General features: G+C 39.7%; 1 protein-coding gene across 1 annotated transcript in view; it reads right to left on the bottom strand.

The window, feature by feature from the left end:
- The window catches only part of PIK3R4 (phosphoinositide-3-kinase regulatory subunit 4), an 82,492-nt gene extending 73,590 nt beyond the window's left edge, over positions 1 to 8,902 (bottom strand). Inside the window, exons 1-2 of the mRNA XM_080824306.1 lie at positions 8,867 to 8,902; positions 7,254 to 8,030 (exon numbers count right to left, since the gene is read on the bottom strand). Coding sequence (XP_080680432.1) covers positions 7,254 to 7,986 — 733 coding nt within the window. The 5' untranslated portion in view covers positions 7,987 to 8,030; positions 8,867 to 8,902. The remainder of the gene's footprint in view (positions 1 to 7,253; positions 8,031 to 8,866) is intronic.
- Between the last annotated feature and the right edge of the window lie 7,275 nt (positions 8,903 to 16,177).

Raw genomic sequence — 16,177 nt, 5'->3', positions numbered from 1 at the left:
AATACAAGTTACAAGAAAGGTAATTTTTTTTAAGTATGGACTTACTTTAGAAATTAAGTCCATAAGGAACTGAAAAGTCATATCTGACAACTCATTTATTCACTATCAAAGTAAAAGTTATTAGGTGTCTACTATACACTAGGCACTAGCAGTGCATATAATAGATAAAATCCTTGCCCTCATCAAGCTTTCGTTCTAGGAAGACAGACAAAATAAACCAGTAAACAAATGTGTGAAGAGTGCTACGAAGTATAGGTGTAAGACTAGAAAAAAGAAAGATAACCAAATCATTAGGCACTCACATAATCTTCAAACAAGGAATAGAAAAAATCTATCTACACTCCGAAAAGGACAAAGCAGTTTCACTGCATCATTGTATGACCTGCATTTCACAAGTATTTTTTCTAAGACAGAAAGAGAGAGAGTGTACGTGCATGTGGGATGTAGGGTGGCAGAGGGAGAGAAAGAATCTTAAGCAGGCTCCAAACTCAATGTGGAGCCCCCTGTGGGGCTTGATATCATGACTCTGAGATCATAACCTGAGCTGAAATCAAGAATCAAACACTCAACCGTCTAACCAACCCAGGCACACCTGCGTTTCACAGGTCTTACAGAGATCCTTAAATAATCTTAGCTCATAGCCTCTGCATCTGCTGGTCTCTCTACCTAGAATGCTACTCCCTCAAATGTCCACCTATACCTCCACCTCTTTAAGATCCTTCATCAAATGTAATTTAGGATATTAGCAGTTATGTAAACTATCCAGTTTAAAATTGCAAGCCCCACCACCACAACTACCCCATTCTTCTTGCCTATTCTTCTGCATATTCCCTTTTCCCTTTCCCTGCTATTTTTTCCCCACAGCACCAACTGCCAAATTAAATATATCATGTATTTTTTTTCTTTACCATCTAGTATACCCACTAGAATGCAAACTCCATGAGGAAGGATTTTCACCTATTTTGCTCACTAAATAATTTCCAAGAACTAAAATAGTTCCTAACACATAATAAAGTTCTTAAATTAATCTCTACCAATCTGCATCAAGTTTTAGAATAAAAGACTTAAAATAGCTATTAGAAATATCATAAGCAAGAAGAAAACAGAAAACCAGACCAACATTACAAACCAACTGGATCTAACACAGACATCAAAAGAACACTCCACCCAACAACAGCAAAATACAAATTCTTCTCAGGTACATATGGAACAATCCCCAGGTTAGATCACATGCTAAGCCATAGAACAAGCCTCAGTAAGTTTAAAAGGACTGAAATCATAAAAATCAAGTCCTTCAAACCAAAATGGAATAAGAAATCAATAACAGAGAAAGCTTGAAAAATTCACAAATACGTAGAAATTAAACAACACACTCCTAAATAACCAATGTATCAAACGGAATTTGAAAATTATTTTGTGATTAATGAAAATGAAAACACAACATATAAAACGTATGGGATACAACTAGGACAGTGTTGAGAGGAAATGTGTAACTATAAACACCTGTATTTTAAAGTGCAGGACAATAACCTAACCTTAACCTTAAGAAACAAGAAAAGTAAACTAAAACCAAAGCAAACAGAAGGAAAGGAATAATAAAGACTGGCATGGAAATTTGTGAAACGGAGAGTAAAACACAATAGAGAACATCGACAAACTCAAAGGTTGGTGCTTTGAAAAGCTCAACAAAATTGACAGGCTCCTACTAAGACAACAGATGTCTCAAACTACTAAATTAAGGTATGAAAAATGAGACACACCACCAGCCTTACAGAAATGAAAAAGAACTGTATTTTGAACAACTGTATGCCTACAAATTAGATAACCTAAATGAAATGGACAGATTCCTGGAAAGAAACAGATTACCAAAGCTGACTTAAAAAGAACAGAAAATCTGAATAGACCTCTTAAGTAAAGAAACAGAATTAATAATAAACATTCCACACACAAAAAAAAGCCTAACACTTGGGACGCCTGGGTGGCTCAGTTGGTTAAGCGGCTGCCTTCGGCTCAGGTCATGATCCCAGCGTCCTGGGATCGAGTCCCACATCTGGCTCCTTGCTCCGCGGGGAGCCTGCTTCTCCCTCTGCCACTCTGTCTGCCTGTGCTCTCGCTCTCTCTCTCTCTCTCTCTCTCTGACAAATAAATAAATAAATAAATCTTTAAAAAAAAAAAAAAAGCCTAACACTTAACAGAGGCTTCAGTCTATCAAATGTTAAAATACTTAATAATCCTTCACAAATTGTCCCAAAGAAATAGAAGAGGGAACACTTCCCAACTCATTCAAAATTACCCTGATACCAAACCAGACAAAGATATCACAAGAAAGGAAAACTACAGACCAATATTCCTGATGAATATAGGCACAAAAATCCTCCAAAAAATACTGGCAAACTGGGTGCAAAAATTAATAAGTCCATACCAATAATAAATTAAAAGAAAAAAATGAGGGGAAAGAGAGCACACTTGAGTATGCCAGAATGCTGAGGGCCTACTGGTGAATGTGGAGGAAGTACTAGAGTTGGAAAATCATCATTTGCAACCATCAGGCGAGAATCAGCAACGAATGTCAAATCAGGAAGGAAGTTGTGATGACTGACAGTGTATTTGCATGGTCTTAAAAGTTTCTTCCCACAGGCTCCTTATTAGTTGCAAGAGATTAAAAAAACAGAAGGTAACTAGAGAGGGGAGAAATCAGGCAAGACCTTGACCAGGTGATCAAAATTAACATCACCAACAAACACTGTATGTCTCTAGATGTGATACTATGAAAATGCATCATCACATATACAGTACACTGAGAATGAATAACCTGAATCTAATCAAAAGGAGAAATCGGACAAACCCTGAATGAGGTACATTCTATGAAAAAACAAAGGGGTGGAGTGAGGTGCTTGAGCACATGTGTGCACCTGCACACACACACACACACACAAAATGCAGGTAAAAGCCAGTGAAAACTGAATAAAGTCTGTATCTAGTTAACAATAAGGCTCCCCTGTCAATTCCAGATTTTGAGGTCATACTGGTCATATAAGATATCACTAGCAGGGAAACTGGGAGAAGCATTCTTCACTATTTTTGCAACTTCTATCACTTAAAATAAAAAGTACAAAAATTATTTTTAAAAATTTAAGGAGAGAAGTATTCTTCAAAAAATGTCAATGTCATGATGACAAAAAAAGGCTATGAAGATGTTCCACATCAAAGGAAGCTAAGGGGAGAGGACAACTAAATGCTATACCAAACCCTAGACTGGGTCCTGTCCTGGAGCAGTTAAAATGTTACAAGGGACATTAATGGGTCAAAAACAAAATTAGAATTAAAACTGTAAATTATTTTATCAATGTTAAATTTGCTGCAGTTGATAACTGCAACATGTAATTACGTAAGAGTTATGTAAGAGACTAGGACCTTAGGAAATATATACTGAAGTATTCAGAAGCAAAGGGCCATAATAAATGTAATTTAATCATAAAAAAATCATGAGGGTGGGCTGGGGTGCAAAAAGAATGTACAGGTGATACAACAAGTGGAGCAAAATGCCAACCAAGTGAATCTGGGGATTCTCTTCTGCAAGTTTTTAAAATTTTTAAATATGAAATAATTTCCAAGTAAAAAGTCAGAAAAAAACATGGCGACATTTAACTATTTACAACTAAATGGGGTTTGTTATGGACTGAATTATCTCTCTTCTCTCCCTCAAATTCATATATTTAAGCCCTAACACCCAGTACCTGTAACCTGACTAAATATAGGTGATAGGCCTTTAAAAAGGTAACGTAAGTTAAATGAGGTCATACGTCCATTATGACTGGTGACCTTTTAAGAAGGGGCACCAAGGAAGAGACCACGTTAGGATACAGTGAGAAGGCAGCCATCTGCAATCCAAAAAGAGTGGCTTCAGGAGAAATGACTCCTGCTGGCACCTTGATCCTGGACTTCAGCCTCTAGAATGGAGGGAAAATAAATTTTTCTTTAAGTTACCAAGTCTGGGATATTTTGTCATGGCAGCCCTAACTAATAGAGGTGAATATAGGACTTTTTCCTTGCAACTTTTAGAATATTGTTCTGGAAAAGGTGTTATTAGGTGGTATTTCCCTATGGAACAGATTGTTCAAAGTGTCTTCATCAACACTAAGTCCTTATAATTCAGGTATCAGCTCAAATATCACCTTCTCATAGAGGTCTTCTCTGACCATTTTATCTAAAGTAGTCTCCTACCAACCTTTGTATTAACACTTAAAAGTCGTAACTCCATCACAGCACTTATCATTCACGAAAATTAACTTCTTTACTTGTTTATTCTCTTTCTACTCCACTAGAACATAAGCTCCTTAAGGGCAAAAACTTCGTCAGTCTTTTTCAGAGCTGTACCCCCAACATGTAACAACACAGTGTCTCATACATAACAGATAATACTCAAATATTTGTCAAGCAAATGAATGAAAGATCTCCAGGAAAAGGGTCCTGCCCTCTTATATGACCAGAGACAGAGAATATATACCTTCTCCAAAACTAGCAGCCAGGAACCAAGGATATCCATCAAGATGGAGAAAAGTAACACTCAAAACCCAAAGAGCCTACATCAAATCTTAGGAGAGGTAGACAGATCCCACCCACCTCTTTCAAAAATACGAAAGGGCCTATACGGTGTAGACTCTGGTTCTGGAAAAACAAATGCTGAGTAAGTTTATGAAACTATAATGCACACAGAAAGCATAAATATAAACTTTGCATCGACCCTTGAAATTTTAAAACTCCAACAAACTTCCAGTTATTAAATAAATAAGTCACAGGGATGTAATATGTGCCTATTGTACCTCAGTTAAAAAAAAAAAGCCTATAAATGATCCCGATATTAAAAAGTGATCAAATTTCTAAGCTAAAGGAATCCTATTTATAAAATCATAATTTTAAAAATAAAAATGGTTTGCCAAAAATTTAGATAAATTCACTGGTCAAAAAAAGTCAGGACTCTGATGAATTACACTTCTAATCTTGTCATTTACACAGCCTGGAGGTTAACCCTAGCTTATCAAAAAATACCCCTCAGTATTATCTTGGGACACAGATTAGTGAGCTGAATGGACAGGTTTGTAGTAACAATTCTTGTTCATTACCCTCAATGAAATACACTTCTTCATTAATTACGTTACTTTTCCTAAGTAATCTAAAATACAGTTCAATTTACGTTTTCTTTGCAGTAATCCTACAGGGGGATAAACCCAATCTTTGCAAAATTCATGAAAAACGGCACTGATGCAGAGCTCACATGGTTATTCTTCAGGATACCATTTTCAGCCCATTCTCTTCCCAAAAAGTTCATAGAGAATCTAGAATCTGTAGCCTGGCTTGAAGTGGTCTGGGTATGTGAAATAATGTATATTAATGCATGGTATTTTCTTCTAGAGAAGGAGGACAATGATTGCATCAAAATCTTTAAGGGGATCCCAAAAAAGCTTAAGAATCACTTTTCTACAAACTCTTCCTAGTTACAAATTCATTCCCTTAGCTACAATTACTATCTATTTCCTGGTAACTACAAAATCTCCACCTCCATCCCAATTCTCTCTGCAACAAACCTTTATAACCAATTGCCTATTGTACATCTTCTCCTGGATATCCCCCAGACACCTTCAACTCAACATACCTAACAAAGACTTCATCATCTTCTCACCCCCTTTACCTGTTCTTCCCCATTTCTCTTATGTCAGTGACCATCACTGCCAATCCACCCAATTTCCCATGCTGGGGTGAAAGGAGTGTTCTTGACTTCATCTACCAATCAATCACCAAGTCCTAACAATTCTACCTATTAATTATCTCTGAAGTATTCTTTTTTCCACTCCCTCTCCAATTCTGTCACAACTTTAAGCTTGTCAGGGTCCTATCCTTTCTGGACTATGGCAGTTTACTTCTAGCTGGTTTTCCCATCTATAAGGTAGCTCTCTTGCTATCCACTCTCCATGCTACATCATTTATCTAAAATATATATCTGATAATGCCCCTGTACGGTAGCATGGGCATGCCTTTCTGGTATGGGGTCTGCTTACCTCACACTCTACACTCTATGTTCCAGATATAATAAACTACTTAAAATGTCCTCGTGCTCGGATGTTCAAGTCTTTCTATAAGCAACACTCTGTGCCTGAAACAAGCTATCTTTGCCATAGTTAGCTCCCAATCTTCTTTCAGTTCTCTTAAAATCATCTGGGTGCCTGGTTGGCTCAGTCGGTTAAGCATCTGACTCTTGGTTTCAGTTCAAGTCATGATCTATCTCATGGGTCTTGAGATTGAGCCCAATGTCAAGCACCCTGCCCAGTGGGGAGTCTGCTTGAAGATTTTCTCCCTCTGTCCCTCCCCTAACTCACTCAAGTGAGCACACTCTCTAAAATAAATCTTTAAAAAATTTATACCATCTTCCAATAAAGAGGCCTTTCCTGCTACTGACTCTCTACCCACACCATGGACACTAATATTTTTATGCTCCTATAACAGCACCCTATGCTTATCACCACCACAGCAAATCACACTGCATTGAAATGTCCTTTTTCGGAGCGCCTGGGTGGCTCAGTGGGTTAAAGCCTCTGCCTTCTGCTCAGGTCATGATCCCAGGGCCCTGGGATCGAGCCCCGCATCGGGCTCTCTGCTGAGCAGGGAGCCTGCTTTCCCCCTCTCTCTCTGCCTGCCTTTCTGCCTACTTGTGATCTCTGTCAAATTAATTAATTAATTAATTAATTAAAAAAAAAAGAAATGTCCTTTTTCAATATCATATTCATCTCCCCATTAAATGTAAACACCTTGAAGAGAGGGACATAATTATCCATCCATCTCTAGTGCTAAAGAAAGTGCCTTGAGGTACCTGGCTGGCTCAGTGGGTAGAGCATGCAACTTTTGATTGTGAGTCATGAGTCTGAGCACCACACTGGGTTTACTTTTAAAAAAAAAAAAAAAGAGTCTAAAAAAAAAAAAACAACAACAAAAGAGAGTCTATATTTTTTTAAAAAGTGCCTAACACATACAGAATTCAAATATTTCTGAAATATTTGAATCAATGAACCACTCTGTATTTCCTAGGCACTTAAACATGTCCAAAGAAAGACTGCTATATCTATCTGAATAATGAATAATGTATGAAATACCAAGAAAATAATATTTCAACATATGGGATTTTCTAAAAGCTACAGTTCAATGTTTCAAGTTAAAATATATGCGCATCCCCCCTTGGCAAATTCGACCAATTCAAATACCTGCTGAAAAGATATCCATTGCCCTCTTTAACTCTCCTCTTGTTCTCTGATTACTATTTAAGTCTACAAGTGGAGTTGAAGGATCCCTCATGTATTCTAACTCAGTGGCAAACAATCCACCATCAACAAAACGTTCAGGAGCAATATAGCAAGTTCTCCTCCGTGAAGTGTCAAAGAAATAGTTGAAATCTGCTGGGTTGTCCTCTGGAAGATAAGTGGGCTTAAAACTAGCAAAATCAGTTAGAAGGACCCAATTCCAACTGGTGACCATTACATTCTCAGTCTTGATGTCCCCATGACGGACTCCAGATTTGTGTGCTTGGTCCACAGCTGTCAGAATCTGGAAAGCAATCCAACGCTTCTCAATGTTATTTAAGAATGGACGGGTACTGATGCGATCATAAAGGTTGTCTCGCACATACTGCCTAAAGAGCATGGCTGCTTTCTCAGATGCTTTTTCTACTGCTTTCTGAAAAGGTAGACAGTTCTGTGCAGAATGAAGCCTGATTTTCAGTTCCTCCAGCTCTTGTTTATAGCTGGTTAAAGGCAATGTGGGATCCTGAATTGCAAAGACCTTCACAACCACGAGGCCTTCTCGGTGCTTCGCTCGAGCAACTTTAAAAAACCGAGTACTTCCCAGACTCTTATCATATTCAAAGTCATGGATGTCTGAGAAATAACTCTCCACAGAAAGGATCTGGGAAGGAGCAATGCCAGCAAGCTGATTTCCCATAATGTCAGCAAGCCCCTCTGGGTCAATAAGTCAGGATACTATACCTATTTTAAAAAAGAGAAAAAAAGAAGAAAAGATACAAGCAATGAAACACCATTATTTATGTGCTCTCTTCCTAAAAGACAGATGCACCATATTTCCCTTTCACTGAAAGCACTGTTTCTAGTCTTCTAGGCAGCCTCTAAGTTTTAAACACATTTCTTTAAAAAGATCTTGTTATTTTATGTTGTCCTTTCCAGGAGCTGAACTAAATTTAAATAGACCCCTTCAATATTAAGTTGAAAATGTTAGAATATGTATTTTCTTCCATTTAAATTTAAAAATTAATGAGCCTTTACTATGCGTTCAGCATTGTGCTTGGGACTATGAGGGTCACAACAGTATTGTATTACACAGTCTTTGTCCATGAAGAACCTGTGGTCTTGGATGTAAGACACAAACACATTAAAAACTTTAAAAAAATTTTTAAAGTAATAATAATTAAAAATAAAAACTTAAAACGGACTAAAAATCGCCTAGGTCACTGTACTCCTCAAAGAACAAATAGGTCACTAAACTCCTCAAAGAACAAGCCAAAATTAAAAAAAAAAATTTAAAAATCAGTAACTCCTGGGCCCTTCCAGCCTAATTCCAGTGTGCTAGTTCCCACCAGCTAACAGACGGCATAAAGATGTTTGATGTACAAGAACAAGGAAGAAACCCTGGCAGAGACGTTAAAGAAAAGTAAACTAAAATAACACACTTGTCAAACACAGCCCAGGGTTCTCCTAGCTCATAATGTGCAGGATAAAAAGGACACTCATACACACACGACCATGCGCACATATAAACATTTTACCCTAGGACTCTGAAAAGTGTCACAAGTCGGTCACTAGCTCACTCTGAGGTCATGACGGAACACTTCTGGGTCTGCGAGGGACTGGGAGTCAGCAGCCCGGCGAGCCTTGGACGAGCCTTCCGTATGAGGGGTCTTCCTTCAAAGGCAGCAGGTGGGACCTTGGGGGATCGAGGCCGAAAAGTGCCAATTTCCAAAAACCAAGCTGCTCCGCGGAGAAGTGAAAAACTCCCGGTGCCGCAGTAGATAAACGAAGCTAAGCTGAAGGGATGCCACAGATACTCAGAGAGTTGCAACCCCCGCCGGTCCTCTACTCTGCCCCGAGAGCCATGCGTTCCCGGGCCTCACCGTCCTCTCGCGCGGATCTCTGGAACCTCAAAGACCTCTACACTCCTCGAGAGCCTCACCACCAGGCGGGCAGGTGGGACCCGGATACAGCGGGAGGCTGCCAGTTCCAGGGAAATACCACCTCTTCGGCTGAGGCAGACACCGTAAACGCCGAACTCCCGGGAAAGCTGCCGGCTCTGACCTCACTTCCTGTTATAGGGCGGAAGTGACGACAGAGAAAGCGTTGAGGGAGAGAGCAAGTGGCACGGGAGTTGGTTGCTAGGAAACGAGGAAGGGCGTGGCCTCATTCTGAGCACCTGGAGGAAGGAAATAAATTGTTCCGTCAATTTATTTCCCATCCTGGTCTTCTAACGTTCCCTAAACTTCTATCGTTCTGGTGTCCCCAGAACGGGGTTCTTTAAGAGAATTCACAGTTTTATTTAGGAAAGTTAATATATCCCAAGTTGAATTTTTTCGGAGCTTTATTGAGATATAATTTACATACTATAAAGTACACCTGTTTAAAACATACAAATCAGCGGCTTTTTATGTATTTACAGAGTGGTTCAATCATCTCTATAATTTAATTTTGGAACATTTTCATTACCCCCCCAAAAGGAATTTTGTAATCCTATGCAGTCACTCCTATTCTCTCCCTTTCTCCTCCTGGTCCCAGCCCTAGGCAATCACTAATCTATATTCTGTTGTTATGGACTTGCCTGTTCTGGATATTTCATTATATAGTAGACAATATGTAGTCTTTGTGACTGACTGTTTTCACTTCACATGTTTTTGAGGATTATCTCTGTTGTAACTTGTATCAGTACTTAAATTTCTTCTTACTGACAAATATTTTATTATATAAAGAGTCCACATTTTCTTTATCCATTCATTAGTTGATGGACATTTGGTGTGTTGTGTCTACTTTTTGGTTATTATGACTAATGCTGCTATGAGCATTCCTGTAGAAGGCTTCTTGAGGCCATGTGTTATTTCTCTGGGGTCAGCATATGGGAATGAAATTATGTAATCATAAGGTAAACCTATGTTTAACAGATTGATAAACTACCAAACTGTTTTCCAAAGTTACTGCACCATTTGACATTCCTACCAGAAATATAGGAGGGTTCCATTTTCTCCATATGGTCACTTATTGTTGTTAGTTTCTATCTTTTTTGATTATGGCCATCCTAACAGGTGTGAAATATCTCATTGTGGTTTTTATCTGCATTTTCTTAATGACTAATGATGTTGTTAATCATCTTTTTGTGTGCTTATTGGTCATTCACGTATCTTCTTTAAAGAAGTGTCTATCAAATCTTTTGCCCATTTTTTCACTGGGTTATTTGTCCTTTTATTATTAAGTTTTAAGAGTTCTTTATATATTCTGGATATAAGTACCTTATCAGGCTTGCAAATAGTTTTTCTCTGTGTTGTCTTTTCACTTTCTTGGTGGTGTCCTTTGAAGCACAAAATATTTTAACACAAAGCTGAATTTTTTTTTATCATCCTTCCAACGATCCCTCCTCCCTTATTTCCCATCTCAGAAGGAAACATTACCACCCACTGGATTCCTCAAACTACAAATTTAGAAGTCATTAAGTCATCCTTGACATCTTTCTACTCTCTCCCTCTTTCATCCTCCCCCTTTCAACATCATCATCCTGATGATGCCACATCTAAAATATGCTTTGAAGCCATCAGTTACCATCTCTTCAGGGCCTAGGCCAAGCCATCATTATTGTAATATCTAGATTTTGATACCTACTCCAAAAAGGCATTCCCCACCCACAATATTAATTTTTGTACTTTTCCCATGATTTCTTCTGTGTCTTTTATGACTTCATCTTGTGTCCCTAAATTTCTAAAGTACAGGTCCAACTTTATTCCTTCTCAAGAAGGATACTCAGGTATTCCAAAATGTTAGTAATTAATCCATTTTCCTCCCAACTTATTTTGAAATGTCATATTTACCACACACAAATTTCCTATATATATTTGGGTGGGTCTTCTGCTGAACTTTCTTATCTGTACATTGAGTTGCCATTTAATTCACCTGCCAGTACTGTTTTAATCATCGTAAAATGTTTTCATGTCTAATATAGCTTCTGCTAGAGTAATCTCTTTAAATTACAACTATAATCATAAGGATTGTAATCGTGTAATCATAAGGATGCTTCCATATTTCCAGATTCTCCCCCTTGTTTTTAGGTTAAACTTAAAAATCCTTAGCTTGGCCTACATAACCTGCATGATCTGACTCCTACCCTTACTCCCCATCATAACTGGCATCACTCACTGTCCTTCTCAGTCCCCCACAATAGCCTCCCTTTGCTCCTAACTTGTCAAACTTCTCTCTACCTCTCAGCTTTCACATTTACTCTTTTCTCTACTTAGAAAACCCTTTTCCCCACTCTGTGGAGCAAAACTTGCTCTTCTTTCAAGTCCCGGACTAAGTGCCAATACTTCTGGAAGGTATTTCCTGAAGTTCCCCACCATCACCACCACCATTATTATAATCTCATGGACACCAGAACTTTTTCTTCATAGCACTTATTACTGAAATCATTTCATTTGGGGAAGGAGGCTAACTATTTGTTTAAGGTCTGTTTTCACATTTGACCATCCACCCCATGAGGTCAGTGATTGTGTAATTCCTATTCACCAAGGTTATCTTCAACAACTAGAGTAGTATCTGTGTCTACTAGAGTGGACACACAATAGACGTTCAATAGATATTTGAATTTGAATCAATAGCTGTGGCCTTATAAAGTTTGTGACCACTAGGACCAAGATAATGAGTTCTAGGACTAGGAATGTTTAAAATATATATAAGAATTGCTACACACATGGGGTTCCTGGGTGGCTCAGTCAGTTGAACATCTGACTCTTGATTTCGGCTCAGGTCATGATCTCAGGGTTGTGAGATCCAGCCCTGCATCATGCTCTGTGCTCAGTGGGGAGTCCGCTTGAGATTTTCTCTCTCTCTCTCTCTCTTTCACTCTTCCTTTACCCCTCCCCCTGCACACCTGTGCTCTCTCTCTTTCTTTCTCTCTCAAATAAATAAATAAAATCTTTTAAAAAGGCATTGCTACACACATAGTTATTTAACAGATAATATTTTATGATTATGTCCATATCTCAGATACTAAATATCATGTATGTAAGTGCTTTACACATTTCTTCAACAGAGGGCTTATGGTGTAGAAATGGGATAAATCTCTCTCAATTTAGATCACTCTTGCATTTTCTCCATATCTATTTTTTCCCATCAGTACATTTTGTAAAGTAATTCACGAAATATTTTTCAATGCCTTCTATAGTCACTTCTATGCTTTTTCTCTCCTTTTCTTTCTTTCTTTTTTTTCCCCTGTTTTTAAATAGGAATTGTGGCTGCCCAGGAGGCTTTTTTAAAGGAATCTCACCTAGTCCTTTTGAGAGTAAATGGAAAATAAAATTTGGTTGCCACTGGTGGAGTAAAAAGGAGAAAGAGCCAGCAAACACCCTTCTATCCTCTAGTCAATGACCTCTCAGCTGCATTGTGGCAATGATGGCTAACCATCCCTTCTACAGAAATTAGACGCTTCAGGAAAGCAGCTGTGCTGGAGGGATGCCCCATCTCTGGCATATAAGAAGGGCTAATTGACTAGCTCTCACTAGCAAGTAGAAGGGGAAATTATGTATTTCACTTCTAGGTCAAGGCAGTTAAGTGGTGAATGACCTTCTCTGTCCTCTTTTTTCCTTCAGCCTAGATGCAGGGACATCAAGGCCTTAGGTAATGCCAGAGCCACCAGATGATAGGAGCCTGTGTCCCCAAATTACAGCCTAGAGAAAGATCACCTGTTAAATAGGAACACTCACATGGGACTTTTACATAAGCAAAAGTAAACTCCTATGGGTTAAGCTAGTGAAATGTTGATATCTACTTGCCACAGTAGTCTTAGCTTACCCAACCCGTTCATCTTCCAGATCTCCAACCTTCCTTACTTCTCCTGGCTACTCACTTCACCCATGGACTTCCAGTCCTATGAGGTGTCCATGTGGACACTCTGCAGTCCCTGCATCCCAAGGAAAGGGAGTAAAAGAAAAAGAAAATTCCTAACGTAAACAACACCTTCCAGAGGATAATAAACATTTTCTTTTTTTGTAGATTGCCAGCTAACAGATGCAAAGGGAATTATAAGAAATTACCATTTTGGGTTGCCTGGGTGGCTCAGTTGGTTGAGCGACTACCTTCAGCTCAGGTCATAATCCTGGAGTTCCAGAATCGAGTCCCGCATCAGGCTCCACATTCAGCAGGGAGTCTGCTTCTCCCTCTGACCTTCCCCCTCTCGTGCTCGCTCTCTCTCATTCTCTCTCTCAAATAAATAAAATCTTTAGAAAAAAAAAATTACCACTGTAATTATAGTATAATAATTGCTTCCCACAAGGACTGTCAATGGATTCTATAATCATTGGGCAAAAGAGTGGGAGGTAACAAGATAGACTCATGGTGCCCAAGGGATAGCTACAGATTACTTTCTACATTAGGAAGGGAGGAAGTGAATATTTTAGGATGGAAAATTCTGGCAGCAAACCCTTTACCTAAGTGATCAAACTTAACATCATTAACAGTAGGACAAAGGTACTTTGAGGCTCCTGATAGAATGCAATGGACAGTACACAGTATCATCCACAAAGCCTTCTTACCAAGGATGTTTAACCTGAATCTGATCAAGCCTGCAGACCTCACTGTCCAATAACGATAGCCACTAGCCATATTTGAATAATGAGCACTTGAAATTCGGCCACTCAAAACTGAGATGTGCTGTGAGTGTGTAAAAAACACGGGATTTAGAGCAACCCTGTCAGGACCCCCCTCTCGCTTTTGAGAACTTTTTCTGTATCTTCACTTAATAAACTTCTATCACTTTCCTCACTCTCAGTTGTCCGCGGGGTTCATTCTTCCACTCCTTGAGGCAAGAACCTAGTCCTCCCACTTCATTTTGATGCCAAAACCCAGAATCACTTCCACTGAAGGGAGAGTAAAAGCAGACTCTTTTCTTTTCTTTCCTGGGAGACGTCTCTCCCTTGGGTGACTTCTCACAAATAACAAAACCCAGCACCTGTGGGCCAGTTGAAGGCGAATTGTGTAGCCTCGGGTTTTAAATCTCAGGTGACAGGCTTCTGGACAAAGGTTTGGTCAATCCCCCTTCCTCAAAAGAAGGGTATTTGGCTTAACCCTAACCCAGTTCTGCTTTCTGTTCATTGGCTTTTCTTAAATGGCTTTCTCCCACCTCAGGGACTTTATCTATAGTAGGGCCCTTTCAATATCTGGTGAGCACCATGCCCTTTTAATTAGGGATTCATTTCAGGAAAAGTATTGCCTATGTAGATACAAGGTTTTTTTCATTTAAAGACGTCTTTTATGTGGGGCACCTGGGTGGCTCATTCATTAAGCATCTGCCTTCACCTTAGGTCATGATTCCAGGGTTCTGGGATTGAGCCCCGTGTTGGGCTCCCTGCTCTGCCAGAAGCCTGCTTCTCCCTCTCCCGCTCCCCCTGTTTGTGTTCCCTCTCTCTGTAAAAAAATAAATGAAATCTTTTTTTAAAAATGTCTTTTGTGAGAACTTAGTTTAGGAGGAGAATCTTTTCCTCATTTTTGCTGCCTGCTAAGATATGTTTTTCTGATAGGTACATTTAGGTTTAATCACAGCCAGGGATCAAAACCCAAGTTATCAGCAAGCAGGATTAGGGCTATCTCTTTATACACATTAGAGGGAGACCAACGTTTTCCTGGGCATTTGCTGGGATACTTTGGGCATTAAGGAGGGAATTACAGACCCCTAGCCAATTCCTCAGTTGGTTGCATTAGCAGCGGGAACTTTAATGGGTATTATAGTTGAGGCTTTCTTGTCCCAACAACAGAAATATGAAATGATGATGATGCTAAATCTCGGGGTCTGTACCCCTCAACAGAGTCAGGCTTGCAAATGGGACCTCAGTTATACGGACAGAAAAAGTGGCCAGGGGTAAGGTGAGGGAACATAATTGAATCAAAGTTTAAACTGTTAGCCTCGCTAAGGCTTTATGATTGGGCCAGATGTGGGGGAGAGGGGAGAAATCCAGAGGAGAAAAGGAGGATCAGGTGACAGGTAAGAGTGCCTACTCCCACCAACCTGACCCCTCCTCAACCCAAGAGGTTAGGCCACTTTTTCACCTTGGATAGGAAACCATGAGACACCTTGGTTCACAAGGGAGAGCCGATACATAGGGACACATTCATAGTCACCTCTCTGTAACAGGTACGGGGTAACTCCTACCGGGATTGCAAAATGGGATATCATTCTCTTCGGGGACTCCTCTGGACTGAGTACTGCAAAACTGGGTAATTTCCACTTGTAAAATTTTTCTAGTATTCTCCATGGGTTGAACACTGTGGGTTTTTCAAGGCAAGGTAAAATATGGGGTGACCTTCTCAGCAAGGCATGGTCTCTTCTTCTGTTCCCAAGGACTCTCCCTTGCAGTGCCTTTTTTTTTTTTTAAGACTTTATTTATTTGACAGACAAAGATCACAGGTAGGCAGAGAGAGAGAGGAGGAAGCAGACTCCCTGCTGAGCAGAGAGCCCAACACGGGGCTCCATCCCAGGACCCTGGCATGACCTGCACCAAAGGCAGAGGCTTTAACCTACTGAGCCACCCAGGCGCCCTTCCCTTGCAGTGCCTTTTAACCCACTGGAAACAATTTGGATCGCAAATTTAGGAAAGAGCTGAGCTCCCGCAACACTCACTTTATGACCACAGTGGGATCTATCAGGTCTCTTCTGCAGGAAACAAGTGAATAGATCGAGGTACCCTAGATCCATCCAGGCTTTCAGGGCTCTCGATCAGGACCCATACCTAAGGGCCTCCTGCAAAACGTGTTTGTTGGTAACCAGACCAGGAAACTCCCTCCTGACATACTGGATAATGGTCTAAACAGGCCTTCTCCGAATAAACACAGGTCATTCCTAGCAAAGGGGACACTGACTCTCACTCTCTCTCACTGTT

This window comes from Martes martes (genome assembly GCF_963455335.1).
Source record: "Martes martes genome assembly, chromosome: 1".
NCBI lineage: Eukaryota > Metazoa > Chordata > Mammalia > Carnivora > Mustelidae > Martes > Martes martes.
The sequence above is the reverse complement of the archived record's forward strand: the minus strand, read 5'-3'. Positions and strand labels throughout refer to the sequence as shown.